Source organism: Gallus gallus, chromosome 15, assembly GCF_016699485.2.
Source record: "Gallus gallus isolate bGalGal1 chromosome 15, bGalGal1.mat.broiler.GRCg7b, whole genome shotgun sequence".
Taxonomy (NCBI): domain Eukaryota; kingdom Metazoa; phylum Chordata; class Aves; order Galliformes; family Phasianidae; genus Gallus; species Gallus gallus.
Window position 1 is genome coordinate 11,205,050 of NC_052546.1, and position 20,707 is coordinate 11,225,756.

Genomic DNA, 20,707 nt, shown 5'->3' on the forward strand with positions numbered 1-20,707 from the left:
AGCACGGCACTGCCAGGAGGTGTCCCTTTGTGGGTGCTGGGTCCCCAGATGGGCTCTGTGTCACCAGGGTGGCACGGCAGGGAGTGGCCCTTTGCAGGCGCTGGGTACCCGGGAGGCACTGCCGAGGGCTGGGTGCTGGGATGGCACTGCCCATCGGGGTGCTGGGTACCCGGAGTGCCACTGGGTGTCCCCATATGGGTGCCGCATCCTCTGGGTGTTACTGCCACGGGGATTGCTCAGATGGGCGCTGGGGCCCTGGGGTGTCACTGCTGGGGGTGTCCCCCTATGGGCACTGGGTCCCCACTGCGGCACCCCCGGGCTGTCCCCATATGGGTGTTGTGTCCTCTGGGCGGCAGTGCCAGAGAGTACGGCGTTATGGGCACCGGGTCACTGAAAGGACACTGCCAGGGAGCGCCACTTTGGGGTGCTGGGTCCCCAGCGTGGCACTGCCAGGGGCGTCCCCACATAGAAGATGGGTCCCAGCTGTGCCCACGGGGCACCTGGGGTGGCACCGTCAGAAAGCGGCCCCATACGGGTGCTGGGTCCTCAGGGCCACCGCCACGGAGCGGCCCCCCGTAGGGGCGTTGTGCCCTCAGAGCGGCATTGCCAGGGGTGTCAGTGTGGAGGCGCTGGCTCCCCGAGGGCCACCACTCCGTGCCCCGGGGTGCCACCGCCAGCGAGCGCCCCGGGCTCCGGCACACCCCGTGTTTGCCGTCCGACCCGTCCCGGGCGCGGCTCCGAGGCCCACCCCGCGGGGGGCGGTGACCGAGAGCCGGGGCACGGCGGCAGCCGCTCCGTATCGCAGCCCCCGCCCCGCGCGGGGCGGGCCCGGCGGAGGGAGGCGGAGGCGGAGGCGGTCGGCGGGGCTCGGTGCGGCCCGGTGCCTCCGAGGGCCGGGGAGGCCGCGCCCAGCCCCGCAGGCCTCCCCGGGGCGGGCGGACCGCCATGAAGCCGAGCGCAGGTGAGGCCTTGGGGCGGGCGGAGCGGCCTGGCTGGGGCGGGGGTGGGCGCGGGGCAGGCCGGGGTCCGAGTCCACTTCGAGCCCAGGCCCGGCTCGGGCGCAGGCCCGGTGAGACCCAGGCCCGATTCGGGCCCAGGCGAGGCCCGGACCCGGGTGAGGCCCCAGCCCCGGTTCAGGCCCCAGCCCGGTGGTGACCCGCTGTCCCTCTGCCCAGAGGAGCCCGTGCTGCTGGCGGAGCTGAAGCCGGGCCGGCCCCAGCAGTACGACTGGAAGTCGAGCTGTGAGACGTGGAGCGTGGCCTTCTCGTCCGACGGAGCCTGGTTCGCCTGGTCGCAGGGCCACTGCCTGGTCAAGCTGATCCCGTGGCCGCTGCAGGAGACTGAGCTGTGAGTAGTGCTGTGGGGGTGAGCCGGCAGCCCCTGCACCCTTTGCCCATCGCCGCTCTTCTGTTTCCCTGCAGCTGTAGGGCCTCGGAGCGCAAGAGCCACAAAGCAGAGGCGAAGCGGAGCCGAGCGGGAGCCAAGGAGAAGACGCTGGAGTGTGGCCAGATAGTGTGGGGCCTGGCCTTCAGCGCCTGGCCGGCGGCACGGCACCCTGATGGGGCGGCAGGGCTGTGCTGCCAGGTGTTGGCCACCGGCCTCAACGATGGGCAGATAAAGGTGTGGGAGGTGCAGACAGGTGAGCGGCTGCGCGGCGCCGGGGTGAGGTCAGGCAGCACTCTGCCCTCGGGTGGAGATCTCTGCTCTGCCCTTCCCCAAATATTCCCTGAGCTGCTGCCCCAAGCGGAGTGTGGGTGTGAGGGTGACTGACGTGGCCGCTCTCTGCAGGACATCTTCTCTTCAGCCTTCTGGGGCACCAGGATGTTGTCAGGGACCTGAGCTTTGCGCCCAATGGGAGCCTCATCCTGGTGTCGGCATCGCGGGACAGGACCCTGCGCGTCTGGGACCTCAGCAGGGATGGTAGGAGAGTGGGGATGGCTCTGGTGCACGGTCACCCCTTTCTGAAACTTGTACTTTGCTGTGGGCAAGGAGAGGGCACCAAGCCACCCTGGGAGGAGAGACAGCGGGAGAGGGGCTCTGGGATGGTATTTGAGGTAGAAGTGGGCGTTCTGGGACACAGCAGAGGCCTCTGCTCCCATGCAGGACCTGAGAGCTGCAGGAAGGGGTTGCAAATAGAATCGCAGAATGGTTGGGTTGGGAGGGACCTCACAGCACCCCCAGCCCCTGCCCTGGGCTGGCTGCCCCCCACCAAATCAGGGTCCATCCATGGCCTTGAGCACTGCTGGGGATGGGACACCCACAGCTCTCAGGACAGCCTGGGTCAGTGCCCCACCGCTCTCCGAGTAATGAATTTCCTTCTAACATCTCTCCTAAATCTCCCCTCTTTTAGTTTAAAACCGTTCCCCCTTCTCTAATCACTATCTGCCTGTATAGAAAGTTAAGCTCCATCTTTTCTATAAGCTCTCTTCCAGTACTGAAATAGAGCACTTGGGATGTGTGCAGGGAATCCCCCAGCTCTTCGTGCCTTTTCCCTCTCAGGAGCAGAGCTGGGTGAGCAGGCGTGGCAGGGTGCAGCTCTGTCCCTCCTGACTCTCTGTCTGCTGTCCCAGGGCGGCAGGTGCAGGTGCTGACGGGCCACGTGCAGTGGGTCTATTGCTGCTCCATCTCCCCTGACTGCAGCATGCTCTGCTCAGCTGCTGGAGAGAAGTCGGTGAGTCCCACAGGATGGAGCCCGTCCTGCGTCCCACTGAATCCTGCGTTCCCTGCCCTCCTCCCATGCGAGAAGGGGAAGGTGAGAGCCAACCCCTGGAGCGCTCCCAGCTTCAGCTCCTCTGTGCCCCACAGGCACTGCTGTGGAGTATGCGGTCCTACACACTCATCCGCAAGCTGGAGGGGCATCAGAGCAGCGTGGTCTCGTGTGACTTCTCGCCAGACTCAGCGCTCCTTGTCACTGCCTCGTACGACACCTGTGTGATCATGTGGGACCCCTACACCGGGGAGCAACTGAGGACCCTGCGGTACGGAGCAGTGGGCTGTGGGGACCTCGCAGTGGGGACAGAGTGGTGCTATGAGAGTTTGGTGGGGTTGGGCGCGGCCTGGGGCTGACGCTGAGCTTGTTCTTCCCCCTGCAGCCATGTCCCCTTGCACTCAGCACTGGAGTATAGAAGTGATGTCCACACCAGCTCCCTGCGGTCGGTCTGCTTCTCCCCAGAGGGCCTGTACCTGGCCACGGTGGCAGATGACAGGTGAGCTAAGCCTCTTTTGAGGTTTCCAGAGGGAAAGAGGGTCCAAGGAGGACACACCAATGTGCACCAGGGGCTTGGGGCATCCTAACGGCGAGCAAAAATTCATGTGTCAAAGAGACCACTGCACTCAGAGCCCTTTTTGTGCAAGGAGCAGCAAGATCAGGGCCTTGTCACCTCCCTGAGCGATGGACTTGGGCTTGCACCTGTGTGCTGTGCTGTCTTGCCCCCGCTGTCCCCTCAGCACAGTCCCTTGGTCTTTTGTCCAGCTCAGCTCTGCAGGGGTCAGTGCTTCTGCCTACCTGCTGGGATGTCATGTCGGGAGGGCTCTAAGTCCATGGCAGAAAACCCTTCTCCTGTTACGTGCATTTAGGTGGCCCCAGAAGCTTCATTTTAGCTGCAGGCACTGCCTGGCACTGTGTCCTTTTTTTCCTTAGGCTCCTGAGGATCTGGGCGCTGGAGCTGCGATCTCCAGTGGCGTTTGCTCCCATGACAAATGGTTTATGCTGCATGTACTTCCCTCATGGCGGCTTCATTGCCACAGGGTGCGTATGTCTGCTGAGGGAGGCTCCAGGGAAACCAGCCTGGGAGCATGAGCTGGTTTTCCAGGGTGGGGAGCACGTGGGGTTGCTGCAAGCTCAGAACATTTGGGGCCGATTGTGCTTTCTTCTCTGCACGGCGTCGGGTGTTTGCTCAAAGCCTGTTTGGGTCTCGTTGCAGGACCAGAGATGGCCACGTCCAATTCTGGACGGCTCCCAGGGTCCTCTCATCACTCAAGCACTTGTGCCGCAAAGTCCTGCGCACCTTCCTGACGACGTACCAGGTCCTTGCACTCCCCATTCCCAGGAAGCTGAAGGAGTTCCTCACCTACCGGACCTTCTGAGTTACCAGAGACACGGAGGTGAGAGCCCCTCTGCCTTGTGGTAGGGCTGGCTGCCCCACGAAGCACCAGTGGCTTGTGAGCTGCAGGGCAGGACTGTTGCTCCCCTCGTTTTGGGGCCGTCTGTGAACGTGGAGGTATTTTTTTGTGTAATAATACTAGAACCAAGCAAAAATGCTTGCAGAGTGCAAGGGGCACGGCACAACCTGGGGACAGCTCCGGTCCCCCCGTCCCTCTGCTATCTGCAAGCTTTGGGTCAGGTGCTTTTGCTTCCAAGTGCAATGTTGTGGGGTGAAGACTAGCAGCTGCAGTCTGAGCAGCGTTTGTCAGTACGAATTTGGGGGCACAGCCATCCCTGACAACAGCACCCTGTGCCAGGAGCAGCCCATACCTCGGTTCCTGGAGGGATGTGGGCTCTGCTGTTCTCAGGGTGTGGGCATGACAAACCTGAGCCGGTCTCTGCAGGCTGAATGACAGCAACGACAGAATAAAAGATGATTCCTCACTCCTTCCCTTGTTGCTTGTAGAGGTGAACTGGGGAGGCCTGGCCGGGGCTCAGGGCCCCCAGCCCTCCTCTGCTGCAGCTCTGAGTCAGTCAGAGCAGCAGATGGGCAGTGGTGGGCGCTGGGGGGAGGATCCATCCTCGTGTGTAACTGTGAGAGCAGGACACGGCTTCGTGCAGCCCCCTGCTTTCATTCCTCGGTTGCTGTTCCCACCCCCACGCCTGCCTGTCGGACTTGGCACAGAGCAGCTTGCTGGTGGCGGGCAGACCTGCTGTGCTGTGCATGCAGTGGGCTCGTGTGTGTGGCTTGCTGCAGCTGAGCTGGTGGCTGCAGGGACAGCACGTGCAGCATCCCCTGTGTGTTACCAGGCTGTACAAGAGCCCTGGGCTGACCCCAGCTGGTGGAGAAGCTGGGGAATGTCCTCAGAGCTGCTCCCTGGGACGCTTTCCTTTGCAAGCAGTTAAGCCACAGAGCTGGTGTTTCCTTAGTGCTTCAGGAAGCGATGTGACCTACAAACCCACATGCTACCATTGTCACAGGGGCTGTCACTGCACGGAAGTGCGCTGTCCCAGTGCAGCCTCCCTGCCTTGCTGTCTGAGCACAAACCTCAGCCCCAGCCTGCCACGCTTGTCTTCCTCAGCATGTGAGCAGCTGGGGCGGCGCTGCCCTGCACAGGAGGGCCCCAGGAGCACTGCAGCCCGTGTGGGTGTGACAGCTGCTCCACAACCCGCCAGCAGCATGGTTAAGCTGTGCTGAGCTCTACAAGGTCGGCTGGGTTGTACTTCGAGCTCTTCCCCTTGTGCTGCTGAGAGCAGTGTGGAGCAAAGCCCATGCCAGGAGCCCTTTGCAATGGGATGTAGGCATGGGGGGGGAGGCTCGACTTGCTCCTTTCTGCCGTAGCAATAGGGGGAGGGAACAAAAGACAACTGTAACAACCTGCTTGGCTTCAGAGATGTTTGCATTTCCCAGTGAAGCACAGACACAATGCTGCCTGTCTTTTGTCCCTTGGGCCGCGTGCCTGAGGCATGCAGAAAGGAACCACAAAGCACACAGAGAGGAACCGGGGCAGCCCCCAGCCCGACTCATGCTTCAGCCACAATCAGGTCCCTGGTGACCTGAAATGCTGCGATGAGGGAGCTCAGCTGCACCTTCTCACTGGTGCCTGCAGCCAGTCGGTACCTGCAGGAGGCACAGCCAGGTCAGCTGCCTGCACCAGCAGCACGGTGGAGCAAACAGTGCATGGGTGTGCACCAGGGATATGCCTCCCAGCATCAGCACGGACCAGGCACAGTGGGTTAGGGGAGCTGCACCCCGAAAGGTTTACTCACTCGATGTCTGCCATCTTGATCAGCAGCTGGATGCGGACTGAGGGTGGGAAATCAACTGCAGGGAGAAAGTGATGTGAATCAGTGCAGAGCTGGGAGCGGCGTGCTGGGAGCCGGCCCTGCAGACCCCCACCTCTGTGCACGAACAGGTGGATCTCGGTGAGGATGTCCTGCAGAGCCAGGCCCTTCAGTGTCTTCAGCTCCATGATTTCTGATGGCAGCAAGTGAAGGGGCTCCTCACACATCCCCTGCACCACCCGACACCCCAATGGGGAGCGGGACCCTTCCCAGAGAGCAGCACGGACCCACCCTACCCCTGCTGGAGCAGGAGGCAAAGAGGAGCAGTTATGGCAACGGGGCTTAAACCCAAAGCAGAGGGGCAAAGGATACTGCGGTAGGCGGTGGAGAACTTCTGGTTGAGCATCCAGTCGAGGATGTTGGCGATGTCGGCCTTGAGGGGGTGTCCTGTGCACGTGTAGACGTTCTCCTCCGTCACTTTCCCGAAGGCCATGGAGGTGCTCTGTGGAAGAGGAGGAGGGAGGAAGAGCTCTCTGCCCGTGGGCCGACTGTGGGGCCAACGGTGGCAAGTGGTACCTGCAGGATGTTGAGGGCTCTGCGCATGTCACCGCTCGAGAGGGTCACCAGCGCCTTCATCCCGTCCTCACTCACGTCCACCCTGGGGTGGGAGATGGGGCTGCAGCGCCTGGCCCTGGGGGGGAGCGGGGCACGGCGGGGCCCCCCATCTCACCCCTCCTCCTGGATGACGTGCTGCAGCCGAGGCACCATCAGCTCTGGGGTGAGGGGCCCGAAGCGAAAGCGGGTGCAGCGGGACTGCAGCGCGGGGATGATCTTGGAGAGGTAGTTGCAGATGAGGCAGAAGCGCGTGTTCTCGGTGAACTTCTCAATCACTGCATAAGAGGAGGGGGGAGAGGACGGAGCCGTGCCCGTGTCTGCAGCCCCGTGCGATGAGGGGTCACCGGGAGTGCCACCCCTCACCCCTGACCTCGCCGCAGGGCGTTCTGTGCGTCCTGTGTCATGGCATCAGCTTCATCCAGGATGACGAGCTTGAAGCCTTTCCTGGGACAGAGCGAGGTGAGGGAGCTTTGTTACCAGCTGCCTCTTGGAGGCTGCAGGGCTGCAGATAACGGCACACAGAGATGCTTCTTCCCAACGTGGGAATACTCCGTGCCCTCCTTTCCCCTTTGGGCCGCCATCCCTGCCGCCCTGCTGTCCCCGTACTGCTGTCCTCATCCGCTTGTCCTTATCCCTTCCCCCTGCATCCTCCTCCCCTTCCACCCGGGTGCCCCCCACCCACTTGAAGATGGTCCTGGTGCTGGCAAAGCTCAGGATGGGCCCTCGCACGATATCGATGCCGCGGTCATCCGATGCATTCAGCTGCGGGGATGGAGGTGGTGGTGAGGGGTGTGGGGCTCCGAAGCTGGGTGCCCCCCCCCCATCCCCAGGACCCCCCCTCGTACCTCCAGCACCATGGAGCTGAACTCCCGCTCGCGGTAGAGCTGCCGTGCGCAAGCCAGGATGGTGGAGGTCTTCCCGGTGCCGGGGGGGCCATAGAGCAGGAGGTGGGGCAGCCGGTCCTCACTGATGAACCGCTGGACTGGGAGGAGGGGGGGACGCAGGGACTGGGGGAGGGCACGGGGGCTTGGGGGACGTGGGGCCTTATGGGGCTCACAGGGGATTGGAGGACACAGGGACATGGCTGGGAGTATGGGGCCTTGGGAAGGGAAGGGGGGAGGTTGTGGGGGTATAGGGGTATGGGGGGCATAGGGGATCGGAGGGTGCACAGTGGCTTGGGGGGGCACAGAGGCTTGGGGGGGGGCAATGGGGAGGGCAAGAGGAAGGTCATAGGGGCTTGGGAGGGGGCGTGGGGACTTGGGGGACACAGGTTTGGGGGTGTTACAGGGGATTGGGGGCAGGAGGGGTTGGAGGGACATGGAGGGGTGCAGGGGCTTGGTGGGGGCGTGGAAGTGGGAGGGGGCACAGTGGCTCGGAGGGCTGAAGGGCACGGGGGGGGCGGGCAGAGGGGAGGTCGTGGGTGCTTGGACGTGGGCACGAGGGGGGGCACGGAACTGGGAGGGCTGCAGGGACTCGGGGAGCACGGCGGGTCGGGGGCACGAGAGGGGGCACGGGGACGAGGGAAGGAGCACGAGGGCTGGGGAGGGGGCACGGGACGGGGAGGGGGCACGGGGGGCTCCGAGCATCCCCTCCGCGGGGTCCCGCCACTCACTGGTGCTGAGGATGTCCCGGTGCGACACCAACTCCGACAGCGCCCGCGGACGGTACTTCTCCACCCTGCGGGGCACAGCGCTCAGCGCGGGCGCGGCCCAACCCCCACCCCCGCCGCCCGCCCCGCGCCGCCCGCCCGGCCCCGGCCCCGCACCACGGCAGGTTCCTCCCGCACGGCCCCGCCATGGCCCCGCGCGCGCGCGGCCTCGCGAGAGGGGCGGGAGCGCGGGAACGGCGGCGAAGGGGCGGGGCCTGGAGGGGGCGGAGCGCGGGAACCGGGGCTGGGAGCGCGGGAACGGGGTGGCGCGCCGCCGGTGGCGGGAGCGCGAAGGTGCGGCCGGGCTGAGCTCCGGGCTGAGCTGCGCAGTGAGCTCGGATCTGCCCGCTCGGGAGTGTCATCCCGTGGATGCTGCCAGCATCATTCTCACTTTGGGTCGCTCCATCCCCACTCCGTTTTCTTGGTCCCAGCGTACAGGAGAGTGGCGCAGAGGTGGCAGCAGCCCCTTCCCCCCCCCCTGCAGCACTGGGCCCGGGGGGGCTCTGTGCTCACAGCGCTGCAGGGAGAGCAGCCGGGCTGAATTAAGTAATGACAAGCTACATTTTATATAAACTGATTGTACTGAATGCAACTTCTGGTTAAGAAATGAAGCAGTTGATGTTGCCGAGTAACAGCGCACACATCTAGCCCATTTACGAAATCCAGACACCGATAAAGGAGGAAATGAATAATTCAAGCTGTCCAAGATGGTACAGTAGGAGAGCACAGGGCTGCTGGTCCCAGCCCTGCTCCCGCCACCTGCAGCACGCAGCCCCCAAAGAGGTGGTGTGGGCAGATCTCTGCGGGCTGCCACCTTTTTGGCCTACCTGCATGCACTGTGTTCTGTTGTGTTGTGTTCAAGTCTATTCTGCTCCACTCTACTCCATCCCCATCCCTATCTGACCCCCACCCATCCCCACCCCCAACTCTATCCTATCCCCATTTCATCCCATCCCAACCCCACCCTATCCCCATCCCTGTCCCATCCCATCCCATCTCCATCCCCATTCCCATCCCCATCCTCATCCCCATCCCCATTTCCATCCCCATTCCATCCCCTCCCTATCCCATCCCCATCCCATCCCATATTCATTTCATCCCATCTCATCCCCATCCTTATTTCATCCCATCCCATCCCCACCCCACATCACCCCACCCCATCCCCATCCCCATTCTCACCCCAAGCCCACCCTATCCCATCCCATCCCCATCCCCATTTCCATTCCCGTTCCATCCCCATCCCATCCCATCCTCATTTCATCCCATCTCATCCCCATCCTTATTTCATCCCATCCCCATCCCCACCCTACATCACCCCATCCCATCCCCATCCCCATTCTCACCCCAACCCCATCCTTATCCCTATCCCCATCCCATCCCCACCCCAATCCCATTCCATCCCATCCCCATCTCCATCCCCACATCCACCCCCACCCCACCTTCTTCCTGTCCCTATCTCCATCCCCATCTCCATCTCTATCCCCATCCCATCCCCATCCCCATCCCCATCCCTATCCCCATCCCAATCCCCATCCCACCTCCATTCCATCCTCATTTCATCCCATCCACATCCCCATCCCAATCCCCACCCCACCTCCATTCCATCCCCACTCCACACCATCCCATCCCCATCCCTATTCTCATCCCAATCCCATCCTTATCCCTATCCCCATCCCATCCCCACCCCAATCCCGTTCCATCCCATCCCCATCCCCACATCCACCCCCACCCCACCTTCTTCCCGTCCCCATCCCATCTCCATCCCCATCCCCATCCCCATCCCCATCCCAATCCCTATTCCATCTCCATTCCATCCCCACTCCACACCGTCCCATCCCCACCCCCATCCCACCCATTTATAAAGGGCACACAGCAGGACGTTCTGTGCCACGTGGGACCACCCCAACCCACCCTTCCCTCCCCGAGAGTACAACACCCACGTACAGCATCCAGTACAGATGGGTGTTATGGGAAACAACATCTGAGCACAGAGAGCCGTGCCCTGTTATCTCTGTGACGGTTACTGAAAGTCCCCATTAACCACAGGAGCCATCAGGAGATAACATTTCCCCGTGTTTTGTTTTTCCTCCTTTTTTTCTGCGCTCCAGTTAGTGACAGAAATTGCACTGCAGTTCAGACCCAGGCAGTATTTCAATATTTGCCTTCACAAACTGCCCACGAACAGCAAATGCTCACCCCTTACTCCTGGAGGGAAGAAAAAGACCTCTCAGATCCCCAACCCTCCTCCTGCCCACCTCCACCGTGCCCACTGACCACGTCCCTCAGTGCCACATCCCCACGGGTCTGGCACGCCTGCAGCCCCTGCTATAGGGAAAAATTGGCTCTGGGTGCTGGGAGATGGAGATGTAGGGGGCACGTGGGGCTACGGAGGACTCGCAGCAGTGTTCCCCCCCCATTACAGCAGGGCTCCCGTTGCTGGAAGGACCCCACTGCACCAGGACCTGCGTTGCACGTTGCCCATCCCCCATCATTGCAGAGGGATACCTCATTGCACCAGACCCCCAGTTTCACCATGACCCCCTGCTTACAATAGGAATCCTCTCTTGCACAAAAGCTCCCATCGCACCAGGACCCCCCCCCCCCCAGTTGCACCAGGACCCCCTGTTGTACCATGACATCCCACTGTATCAGGGTCCCATGTTGTACCACAGCCCCCCACGGCGCTGTGCCCCCACAGTCCCCCGCATTACCTCATAGCCCCCCATTACCATACAGACACCCATTACCCCATAGCTCCCCATTATCCTCCACCCCCCAGTATCCCATAGCCCCCCACTGCATCACAACCCCCATTTCCCCATAGCCCTTCGCTATCCAATAGCTTCCCAACAACCCCTTAAGCCCCCCTATTACTCCATAGCCCCCCATTACCCAGTACCCTCCCCATCACCCCATAGCCCCCTATTACCCTCTAGCCCACCGTTACCCCATGGCATCCCACCACGTCCTAGCTCCCCATCACCCCACAGATCCCCTTACCCGTAGCCCCGCATTATCCTCCAACCCCCTTTACCCCACAGCCTCCCACCACCCCATAGGCCCCCAACATCCACCTCACCCCATTGCCCCTTAACGCCCCATAGGCCCCCCCGGACCCGATCCTCCTCCCATCCTCTGCAGCACCACTCCCCACCGCTCCCTCCGCCGCTCCCCTCTCTCTGCGCCGCGCTCTCCTCGCGGTGCGGTGCGGTGCGGTGCGGAGCGGCGCGCATCCAACGCGCGGCCCCGCGCTCCCGGCGCGCGCCGCCCCCGCCCCCGCCCCGCCGCGCCCGGAGGAGGGGGGGGGAGAGGCGGCCGCACGGACGGGCGGTGGGCACGGCGGGGCGATGCTGCGGGCCGGGCCCCGGCGGGGCTGAGCCGCGGGCTGGGGGGGGGGCGGGGGGGTGGGCGGCGAGGGGGGGGACGGCCTGGGGAGCGCGGGGGGGCGGGAGGGAAGGGGGGGGGGGCGGCGAGCGATGGATGAGGAAAACATGACGAGGAGCGAGGAGCAGCAGCAGCTGAGTTTGCAGAAGGCGCTGCAGCAGTGCGAGCTGGTCCAGAACATGATCGACATCAGCATCTCCAACCTGGAGGGGCTCCGCACCAAGTGCGCCGCCTCCAACGACCTCACGCAGAAGGAGATCCGCACCCTGGAGGTAGGGCCGGGCCCCCCCCCCCCCCCCCTCCGCCCCCCCCTCTTCTCTCCGTATCCCCCCCCCTCCCCCCCCATCCCACCCCTCCCGCAGCCGCCGGCTCCCGGTGCCGCCCCCCCCCGGCCCCTCCGGGCTCCCCGCGGCGCTGCGGAGCGGCCGAGTGAGGCTGCGCGCTCTGCAGGTGGCTGAGGGGGGACCGCGGCGCCGGAGGATGCTCGGCCGCATCTCCCTGGGCCTCCTCCGTGTCACCGCGGCGTCCCCTCGGCGTCCCCCGGCCTGAGCGCATCCCCACCGCCGGGACCCCCCGTCCGACCCCGCGTTGCGTCCCACGGCCCGGCCGCATCCCCGCCGCCTCCCGTATCCTCGCGGCGCTGCGTGCCTTTGGCCGGGCTGCTCGCTCCGCACGGGGCTGCGTCCCCACGGCCCGGCCTCGTCCCTCTCTCCAGGATCCTAAATCCCTATAGGATGTGCCCCTGGGCCTGCCCGCATCCCTTCCTTTGGGCTCCTGTCTCCCCATCAGCTGCATCCCTTTGGCCTGCCCGTATCCTAGCCATGGGGCTGCAATCCCTGTGGTTTGGCCACATCCCTTCCTTTGGGTTCCCAGTTCTCCATCAGCCCGCATCCCTTCAATGGGGCTGCGTCCCTCGCTCCAGGCTCCTAATTCCCCACCGAGCTGCATCCCTGTGGCCTGGCTGCATGCTTTCCTCTGGGTTCTGAGCTCCCAGTCAGCCTGCATCCCTTCCTCTGGGCCCTCACCTCCATCAGGGATGGCCACAGCCCTTTGGCCAGGTTGCACCCTACCCACCAGGATCCTAAGTCCCCACCAGGCTGCATCGCCGTGGCCCGGCTGCGTCTCTTCTCCTGGTCCCTAAATCCTCACCAGCTGCACCCCTTTGGCCAGGCTGCATCCTATCGGTGGGGCTGCAGCCCTATGATTTGGCCACGTCTCATCCTCCAGGTTCCTAATTCCCCATAGGGTTGCAGCCCTCCCCAGCACTCCTCCACCCTCACTGCACTGTATCCCTTTGGCTGGGTTGGATTCTGCCCTGTGGCCCGACCTCATCCCTTCCTCCAGGCTCCCCATCAGGCTGCATTCTTCCCGCTGGACTGCATCTCTTTGGCCCGGCCACATCCACACCACAGGATGGGGAAAAGATGGGGGCTGTGGGAGGGGTCCCACAGAAAGGATTTTGAAGCTGTGGCAGTTTTGGGGCAGGCAGTGCAGGTTTATCCACCTGGATTCACCCACGGGGCCCTGGCTGCACCCGGTACATCCCATGGCCCTATATGGGCTGGCGCTGCTCCGGGGCTCCCACCTCCCTCTCATGGATGGGACTGAGGGAGATGATGGAGGTGATGGGGCCGCCGATGGGCTCCTGGTGGCGTTGTCCCGGGGTTCTGTTGGCATCAGTGGGGCCACGCGTGGCCCTGAGCTGCCACCGCAGCGTCCCAAGGCCGTGACGCAGGTGCGGGGGCACCGCTTGGCTGGAGCAAAGTGGGGGGGGATGGGGTGGGCAGCGCTGTGGGTTTATCTTCCTAAATCCTCATTTCAAAGGACGAAGAGCAAAGCTCCTGCTCGTTTCTTCGATTTTGGGGTCCCCGTGGTGTGGCGTCTGTCCCTGCTGGGGGGACACCGCAGGGAAATCCCACCGGGGGTCACCAAAGGGTTGGGGATCCCCGAGCACAGCCTGGCTTCTGCCACCCCAACCACAGGGGTGTAACGTTAAGGGGACACCACTGCTGCTGGCCCTGCTTTCTGCAGGGAGAGCACCTGGGAGGGCACCCCTGGGGCAAGCATGCATGCATGAAACGTGCACCTATATGTAAAATGCACATGGATAGATAGAGCAACACGCATACACGTCTGCATACGGGTGCCACAGAGGCTCCACTGCCCACTCCTGCTGCCTGCAGCCCCTCAGCACTGCCCCTGGGTCCCCCTGTGCCCATTTCATGGATGGAAAGCTGAGGCACAGCCAAGCCAAAGGGGCTGTGTGGTGTCGAGGTGGCAGTGCAGGATCCCAAGCGTTTGGTGTGGAGGTGGAGGGCGCCGTGCTGCTGTTGGGATGGCTCCTTTACGCCCATGTGGGCCCAGGGGATGCTGCTGGAGCAGGAACCCACCTGCGCCCTCATTAGCGCTAACGAAGCGCCTCCGTTCTCTCCGGGCTGTGAGGCGGGTGCCCCCACCTGCAGCTCGGAATAGGTGCATCCATAGGGGATCTGCAGTTGTTCCCATCAGATCCCGGTCCCATCCTTGCCCAGCTCCTGGCCCCGGTGTCCCAGCCCCGTCCCCGTGTCAGTGCTGGTGCAGCTCGGACACCCCGCTGCTCCCCATTGCAAGGAGCAGTGCTGGGATGGAGGTGCTCGGAGGCACTCCCCATGGCCGTGCAGCTCTATGTGGGGCTGTGTGTGCTCAGGGACAGGGAAAGGTTTGTGCGGTGCCCATGTGAATCTCAGCAGTGTGAGCCCCTCTGGGGTGGGAAAAAGGGCACGGTGCTCCCCAGGCCCTCCTTGGAGGTACTGAAGGAGCATCCATGGGGACCGCCCCAGCTCCGTGGGGTGATGCACAGACCTCATACGGCTTTCTTGGTTGGCTCTCCGTGGCTTTATTTCGGACAATAATTTTCGGTACCAACCTCAGACTGGTTGGGAACCAATGGGGTCAGGAGCTCCTGCACCAGGGCTGGGGGCTGTCACTCCTTGGGCCCCCCTCAGTGCCTCACCGTGGGCCCATCCATCCCACCACGCGTTCCGCTCCCGGCACGTCTATTTTTGGGGCGCTGGGCAGGGGCACAGCACCATCTAGCGCTGCCGGTGGCGGGGAATCTCCCAGCTGGAGAGCAGAGTGGGAAATCCCTGCAGGCTCCCGGGGCTCTGCTCTACATTTCCCAGAAAGGAGGGCAGGCGCTCGGCGGCGTTATTTTGGGAGCTGAGCGTGTGAGTGAGATGGCTTCGCAGCGGTGCTGGGCCCAGGGAAGGAGGTGGGTGCACACTGCTGCCGTGGGAAGGGCATGCAGAGCGGGCGCTGGGCTGCGGTGGTGCTCCAGGCGTGGGGGGCTCGTGGGGTCTCTTTGCACCAACATCGGGCGTGGGTTGGGTCAGCAGGTGAGCAGGGATGGAGGTGCACTGCCGCTGTCATTCCTCTCCCCTGCGTTAGAGGGAACCCGTGGGGTGATGCCCATCCATCCCTAGAGCGATTTTGGGATTTAGATTTGGGGTTGGGGATGAAGGAGCTGAGATAGCCCCTGTCGGTTTCCGGTTTGATGCAGAGGGAGAGGAGGGGGCTCCCATGGGGTTTTCCCTTCTCTCACAGAGCAAGCTGGTCAAGTACTTCAGCCGGCAGCTCTCCTGCAAGAGGAAGGTGGCCCTGCAGGAGCGCAACGCCAAGCTGGAGGGCTTCCCTCAGCTCCTGCACTGGTTCCGCATCGTCGACATCCGCAAGGAGGTGATGGAGGTAGGGCTGGGGATCCATCCCATCGTCTCCCGGGTTGGGGTGGTCCACCACGTCTACTGAGTTGGAGGTCCTCACCATCTCCCACGCTGGGAGTACCCATCCCATCGTCCCGCAGTTGGGGATCCATCTTATCATCTCCTGGGTTGGGATGGTCCACCTTATCTCCTGGATTGGTGATCTACCCCATCTCCCAAGCTGGAGGTCCATGCCATCTCCCTGGTTGGAGGGATCCATCCCATCATCCCCCAGGTTGGGGATCCCTCTAATCTTCTCCCAGGTTGGGGCCATCCACTCTGTCTCCTGGTCGGTGATCCACCCCATCTCCCGAGTCAGAATTCCATACCGTCTCCCACACTGTCATCCCAGCTCCCAGCCGTGGGGCTCTTGAGTGAGATTTGGCAAGGAGACGGTTGTTCCCCAGGGTGGAAGCTGCCTCAGAGCTGTGCTTTTAGTCTATAGGATCACCATAGCAAGTGGTGGTGGAAAATGGAGTGGGAGAGAGCAGCAGGACCCAGTTGTTTCTCTACATGGAGAGATGCTGCAAGGAGGGGGGTGTTGGCCAGAGCCCCCCATGGCTCCGCCAGCTGTGGGTGTGGACACCCCACTGCTGTGCAGGATACTTCCACACAGTCCCCCAGAACCCTCCCAAACCCCAAATCCCTCAGGAGGGAATGGCTCCTTGCTCCATACCCCAAGGTGCTCAATGAGCAGCAGATGCCCACGGGTGGTTTTTCCCCCTCTTTCCCCCCCCTTGGTAGGAAATAGCCCCCGGGCAGCTGAGCCTGGAGGAGCTGCTGGAGATGACGGATGACCAGGTGTGTGAGACGGTGGAGAAGTTTGGGGCCAACAGTGAGGAGTGCGCCCGCCTCAACGCATCCCTCTCCTGCCTCCGCAGCGTCCATAAGTCTGGTGAGCAGGGCTGACCCCCAAGGGGGGAAGGAAGGGGGGGGGGAGCTGTGGTCACATCCCACTGTGAGCTGGGGAGCAACACCCAAAGGCTCGGGAGAGGGGGTTGTGGTCTGAAATAGGGAGAGGAGGCCCTGTTTGGGTGCTGGGTGCCAGCTGGGTACCGACCGCACACATCCCCGTGGTTGGGCACCAGCCGTGTACATCCGTGTGGCAAGGAGGCTGATGGGGAGGGGAGGTGGGGGGGCTCGGATAAACCCTGTAGCCTCTAAAGGACCACCCCCCCCCCCCCCCCCCCCGGAGCATCCCTGTGCCGAAGCCTCGCTGCTGCGTGGTGGTGGTGGGGGGGGGGGGCGGGAGGAGGGCTGGGCGGTGCGGCTGCGGTGCGGCGCGGCCGGGCGGTGGCAGCAGAGATCCGCAGAGACGCAGCGGTGCTCGGGAGGGGGGGCTGGAATCTGGAACGGGGGGGATGCGGGCTGGAAATGGGGGGGGTTGGAGGCGGGGGGCGGCAGAAGGGCGGGGGTCCCCTCCGTGGGGCCACCCCCAAACCTGTTGGCATCCTTGGGCTGTTTGTGTCCCCATGTGCTGCGCTGTCTTCCCTCCCCAGGAGCACCCCTGGCGGGTGGGGAGGGGGCAGCTTGGAGCCCCCCCGGGAAGTGGCCGTCCGCTCCGGTGCTTCACCGCACCCAGGGGAGGAAGGCGGTCCCTGCTCACACGGGAGCATCCCGGTGGATATGGGGGATATGGGGTGGTCCCTGGGGGGGCTGTGACCCGCTGTGGTGTCGCGGCAGAGCAGTGAGGTGGGAGGGCTGCAGCCCAGCCTGACATTTCACACAGAGCCCCCCCGCCCCAAAGGGCTGCTCCCCAAACCCAGCTCCTGCCCGGCTTTCTGCCCTCTTCCCTTCGGCATTTTCCCTGAATCTCTCCGATATTTGAGGAAGGGCAGCAGCCCAGGCAGGCTCTCAGCCAACGCTTCGTTTAAACACCTTTGACTTTTAAAGCCCGGTGCAAACAAACGCAGCTTGGCTTGGCGGCCCCCCCTGCCCTTTTTTTGGGGGGGGCTGCACTCAGCAGAGGGAATTCCCATTTGGAACACAACGGGGCGCTCAGGAGGAGAGGCCGGCAGTGTTTGCTGGAAGCCGCTGGGGGCTGCAGGAGGGCACTGGGCTGCCCTATGGGAGCTCCTGCGCCAGCAGCCCTCCTGATGCCATTAAGGAACAAGGTGCTGCCTCTCCGTATCACCACGTAACCGTCTCCTTGAGCTGTGGCAGTGGTGGATTTCTAGAAGCCCAGATTAGCTAATAAAGCAGCAGTGAGGTGCGGCCGTTAACCTTTTCCATCCGTCTCTGTTTATCCAGTCGTTCATTAGGGGCCGCTAATTTCCCCAGCCGATTCCCCGCGTGGATGGGGCTGGAAGGAGGAGGAGGGTCTCTCCTTTGTGGCTGCAACTGTGATGTGTTTTGCCGGGGTGGTTTTGGGCGATGGGGGACCCTTCTGACCCACGTGTGTGCTGGAAGGATCCCTGCACAGCGCACAGATGGCACACAACGTTGCTCCATCAAATCCAGCACCGACCCTGTATTAACGCTACTAAACAGCAGCATTGGGTTTCTCTCTGCTGTGTGCTCGGCTGCAGAATCTATTAGCAGAGCAGGGCCTGCAGTGAGAGCTGAGCAGTGCCTGTGGATGGAGCTGTGCGCTGGGGTTACTGGTGGTGCGTGGGGAGTGCTGCAGCGCTGCGTTTGTGTGCGGTGATGGCAGTGGGGACGTGGGACCCTCTGTCCCAAATTCTGCCTGCGGAGGGGGAAAGCTTTGGCTTTGGAGGGGCTGAGAGTGACTGTAGAAGTAACACGAGGTGTGGGATGGAGAAGGGTGACGTGAGGCGCTGGGCGTCCTCATTTTGAGGCCAGCCTGCGGGGTGCACCGCTTGGTGCGCAGTGGGGACAGGGCTGGGTGCCACGCACCATGGCAGTGCCCACCCGGTCACTGCGTGCTGCTCCGGGGGAGGGAAAGGGGTGAAGCTGCCCCGAGCTCCCCAGGGCTGCTGTTCCCCGGGTTTGGCATCACCCCACACAGATCCCGCTGGGTGGCAGTGTTCTCGTATGGCACGAGGCGTGAGGTTTTCCTACAGAGGGATTTCCATCTTCCTTAGCTTCATTTTCTGCTTTGGAACAATCCAAGAGGACCCCTCGCCCTCTTCCCCCTATCAATCCAATCCCAAAGCTTTCGCAATCCCAAAGCCCTCTCCTCCTTTGTTTCACCCCTCTCTGAGCCTGAAGCAAAGCGCTCCCCTCAAAGAGGCTCCGTTAAGAGAACGGGGCCGGCAATTAATAACCAAACAAAGGGATGGGGAGAGGGGCTTCTAAAATAAAGAGACGGCATTCCTTATGCTGCTTCCCTTTGAGGCGGCGATCAAAAGCGGTCGGGGCCGGGAGCTCACAGCTGCTCCATCCCTGTGGCACTCTGAAGTCGCAGCCGACAGCTCCTCGCTCATCCCTGCACCACAGGGGCTGATAATGAGGGGCTGGGAGGTGCCACGCTCCCCTTTTTTTTTTTGGTCTTTCCCCCCATTTTGTTTCCGCAAATCACACATGGAGGGGTGAAATGAGATGGGGGGGTTGGAGTTTGGATGGGTTCTTTGTTCCCAGGGTGGGGGGGGTCGGGGTGGACCCCTCCATAAGGGTGTGTAGGCTGTGTAGGGTGGGTTGGGGGCATTGGGGGGCTGCGAGTCACCCACCCCATGGCTCTATGTGTGCTCTGTCGCAGGCGGCAGCCTCTCCAAGCAGGACTGGACCATCCAGTGGCCCACGACGGAGCCGGGCAAGGAGAACCAGCCGGGCTGTCCCCCAGAACCCACCCCGTGGAGCCGCACGCACCTCTCGGCCAGCCCAAAGCCCCCCGCCAAGTGCGCCCAGCACCACTGCCACGGCCCCCTCTACACCCACGTGGACCGCCTGACCGTGGAGGGCCACCCGGGGCTGTGTCCCCCCGTGGAATCCGGGCACCGTTCCCTGCCTCCCTCCCCGCGGCAGCGGCACGCCGCGCACACCCCGCCGCGCACCCCCAACATCGTCACCACCATGACGCCGCCCGGCACGCCGCCGCTGCGCCGCAGGAACAAGCTGAAGCCCCCCGGCACCCCGCCGCCCGCCTCCCGAAAACTCATCCACCTCCTGCCCGGCTTCACCGCCCTGCACCGCAGCAAGTCGCACGAGTTCCAGCTGGGGCACCGCGTGGACGAGGCGCACACCCCCAAGTAAGTGGGTGACCCGTGAAGCCCCCATCCTTTGGGGTCCCGAATGGGTCCCTCTGACCTGAGGGAGCGGCATGGAGATGTGTCAGAGTGGGGTTAAGGACAGGTTCTGCCCTTGGGGAAGGTGGGCATGGCACAGCTCTGCGGGGAGGTGGGCACGGCCCTGAGCTGCCAGCACTGGGGGAGCGTTGGGACACTGCTCTCAGCCGGAGGGTTTGGGTTTTGAGTGTTGTGTGCTGCCCAGAGGGGTGGTGGGGTCACCGTCCGTGGAGGTGTGCAGGGAACGCGGAGATGTGGCACTGAGGGATGTGGTCAGTGGGATGCTGGGGGTGCACTCGGTGATCTCAGAGCTCTTTTCCAACCTTTGTGATTCCGTGATTCTTTGGGACCAAGGGTTGGATTTGGTGATGTCCGTGGGTCCCCTGCAGCTCGGGACATTCCACACTGCTATGCGTGGATGTAGTTTTGGGGTGCCCCTATTTAACACCCCACCAAGGCAGGGCTGGGACCCAACGTGCAGCCGGGCCTCGAGATACAAACAGGGCACAAAGTCCCCTTCCAGCTGCAGGACGCACATTTCCCACACCTTCCCCTGCCGCCGTTCCCGGTGCCTTCGCATCCCCGGCGTTAACGCGGCGCTCCGGCCGCTCCTGCTCTGCAGCCCGGTGCCGGCAGAGGCTGCTGCTGCGCTGGGAAGCGGACCTGTCCCTGCCCGCTCCTTCGGGCCCTTTTAGGGAGCAAACCCCAAACCCCCCCAACTCTGAGCTGAGGGCGGGTGGCACTGTGGGGCGACCCTACAGCCCCCTGCCACGTGTCCGCATCCCCAGCAGCTGTGGCAGCGCTCGGCGCAAGCAGTGCGGGCGGTCCTCCTCCTCCCATACGGGCAGCGATGGATTTCTGTCTGTAAACGGGAAATGCTTTGGGAAATTGATTTGATTTGGGTTCCTGCAAGGTGGCACTCGGGCACCTGCACCCCCCAGCCCCGTCCCCTCTGCTGCTGCCTTGGGTTCCCCTGAGTCATTTGGTCATTGCACACCCCGGGTCGTGGCGACACGGCTTCAGGGTGAGGCTGGAGATGTGCGCAGGGCATGAAAGCTTTCATCTGCTGCTTCCCCGTGGGGACGGGTGAGGCAGGGAGTGGGGTGCCGTGACTTCTTTGTGTGAGCCAAGGGGGGCTCATAGATGTCAGAGAGGGCTTTTACGTCCGCACAGCCTCACAGCCCCATCCCCGCTGCCATCACAGCCCCAT

General features: G+C 63.3%; 3 protein-coding genes across 8 annotated transcripts in view; 2 read left to right on the forward strand and 1 right to left on the reverse strand.

Annotated features, from left to right (window-relative positions):
- The first annotated feature begins 836 nt into the window (after positions 1 to 836).
- On the forward strand, positions 837 to 4,588 carry WSB2 (WD repeat and SOCS box containing 2). Of its 2 annotated transcripts, XM_046901417.1 has the most exons (10): positions 837 to 961; positions 1,176 to 1,347; positions 1,422 to 1,639; positions 1,789 to 1,920; positions 2,571 to 2,671; positions 2,806 to 2,978; positions 3,093 to 3,206; positions 3,641 to 3,748; positions 3,924 to 4,026; positions 4,131 to 4,588. In XM_046901417.1, exons 1-10 carry the CDS (start codon positions 946 to 948, stop codon positions 4,383 to 4,385), a joined length of 1,392 nt encoding a protein of 463 aa, XP_046757373.1. In that variant the 5' UTR covers positions 837 to 945; the 3' UTR covers positions 4,386 to 4,588. The 2 variants fall into 2 exon arrangements, with proteins under 2 accessions (XP_046757373.1, XP_415313.4); XM_415313.7 differs by having other exon boundaries at positions 3,924 to 4,588.
- Positions 4,589 to 5,526: 938 nt separating this feature from the next.
- RFC5 (replication factor C subunit 5) lies at positions 5,527 to 8,357 on the reverse strand. 3 transcript variants are annotated; one of them, XM_015294888.4, is made up of 11 exons: positions 8,310 to 8,357; positions 8,157 to 8,221; positions 7,390 to 7,458; positions 7,227 to 7,306; positions 6,915 to 6,988; positions 6,660 to 6,819; positions 6,506 to 6,587; positions 6,302 to 6,431; positions 6,045 to 6,122; positions 5,915 to 5,969; positions 5,527 to 5,765 (listed from the first exon to the last, which is right to left on the reverse strand). In XM_015294888.4, the coding sequence occupies exons 3-11, from the start codon at positions 7,399 to 7,401 to the stop codon at positions 5,669 to 5,671; spliced, it is 768 nt and encodes a 255-aa protein (XP_015150374.2). In that variant the 5' UTR covers positions 7,402 to 7,458; positions 8,157 to 8,221; positions 8,310 to 8,357; the 3' UTR covers positions 5,527 to 5,668. The 3 variants fall into 3 exon arrangements, with proteins under 3 accessions (XP_015150374.2, XP_015150376.2, XP_015150373.2); XM_015294890.4 differs by having other exon boundaries at positions 7,390 to 7,526; XM_015294887.4 differs by having other exon boundaries at positions 7,390 to 7,551.
- A 3,303-nt stretch (positions 8,358 to 11,660) lies between these two features.
- Positions 11,661 to 20,707, forward strand: part of KSR2 (kinase suppressor of ras 2) — a 51,145-nt gene continuing 42,098 nt past the window's right edge. For all 3 annotated transcript variants that reach the window (XM_015294882.4, XM_015294884.4, XM_015294883.4), the window contains exons 1-4: positions 11,661 to 11,848; positions 15,159 to 15,299; positions 16,058 to 16,208; positions 18,972 to 19,461. In XM_015294882.4, coding sequence (XP_015150368.2) covers positions 11,669 to 11,848; positions 15,159 to 15,299; positions 16,058 to 16,208; positions 18,972 to 19,461 — 962 coding nt within the window. In that variant the 5' untranslated portion in view covers positions 11,661 to 11,668. The remainder of the gene's footprint in view (positions 11,849 to 15,158; positions 15,300 to 16,057; positions 16,209 to 18,971; positions 19,462 to 20,707) is intronic.

Coding starts and splice junctions, on each gene's coding strand:
- WSB2 (XM_046901417.1), top strand. Junction 1,348..1,421: donor CCGCTGCAGGAGACTGAGCT/GTGAGTAGTGCT, acceptor GTTTCCCTGCAG/CTGTAGGGCCTCGGAGCGCA. Junction 1,921..2,570: donor CTGGGACCTCAGCAGGGATG/GTAGGAGAGTGG, acceptor CTGCTGTCCCAG/GGCGGCAGGTGCAGGTGCTG.
- RFC5 (XM_015294890.4), bottom strand. CDS start 8,341: ATGGCGGGGCCGTGCGGGAGGAACCTGCCGTG. Junction 7,307..7,389: donor TCAGCTCCATGGTGCTGGAG/GTACGAGGGGGG, acceptor CCATCCCCGCAG/CTGAATGCATCGGATGACCG. Junction 6,989..7,226: donor AGCACCAGGACCATCTTCAA/GTGGGTGGGGGG, acceptor GCTCTGTCCCAG/GAAAGGCTTCAAGCTCGTCA.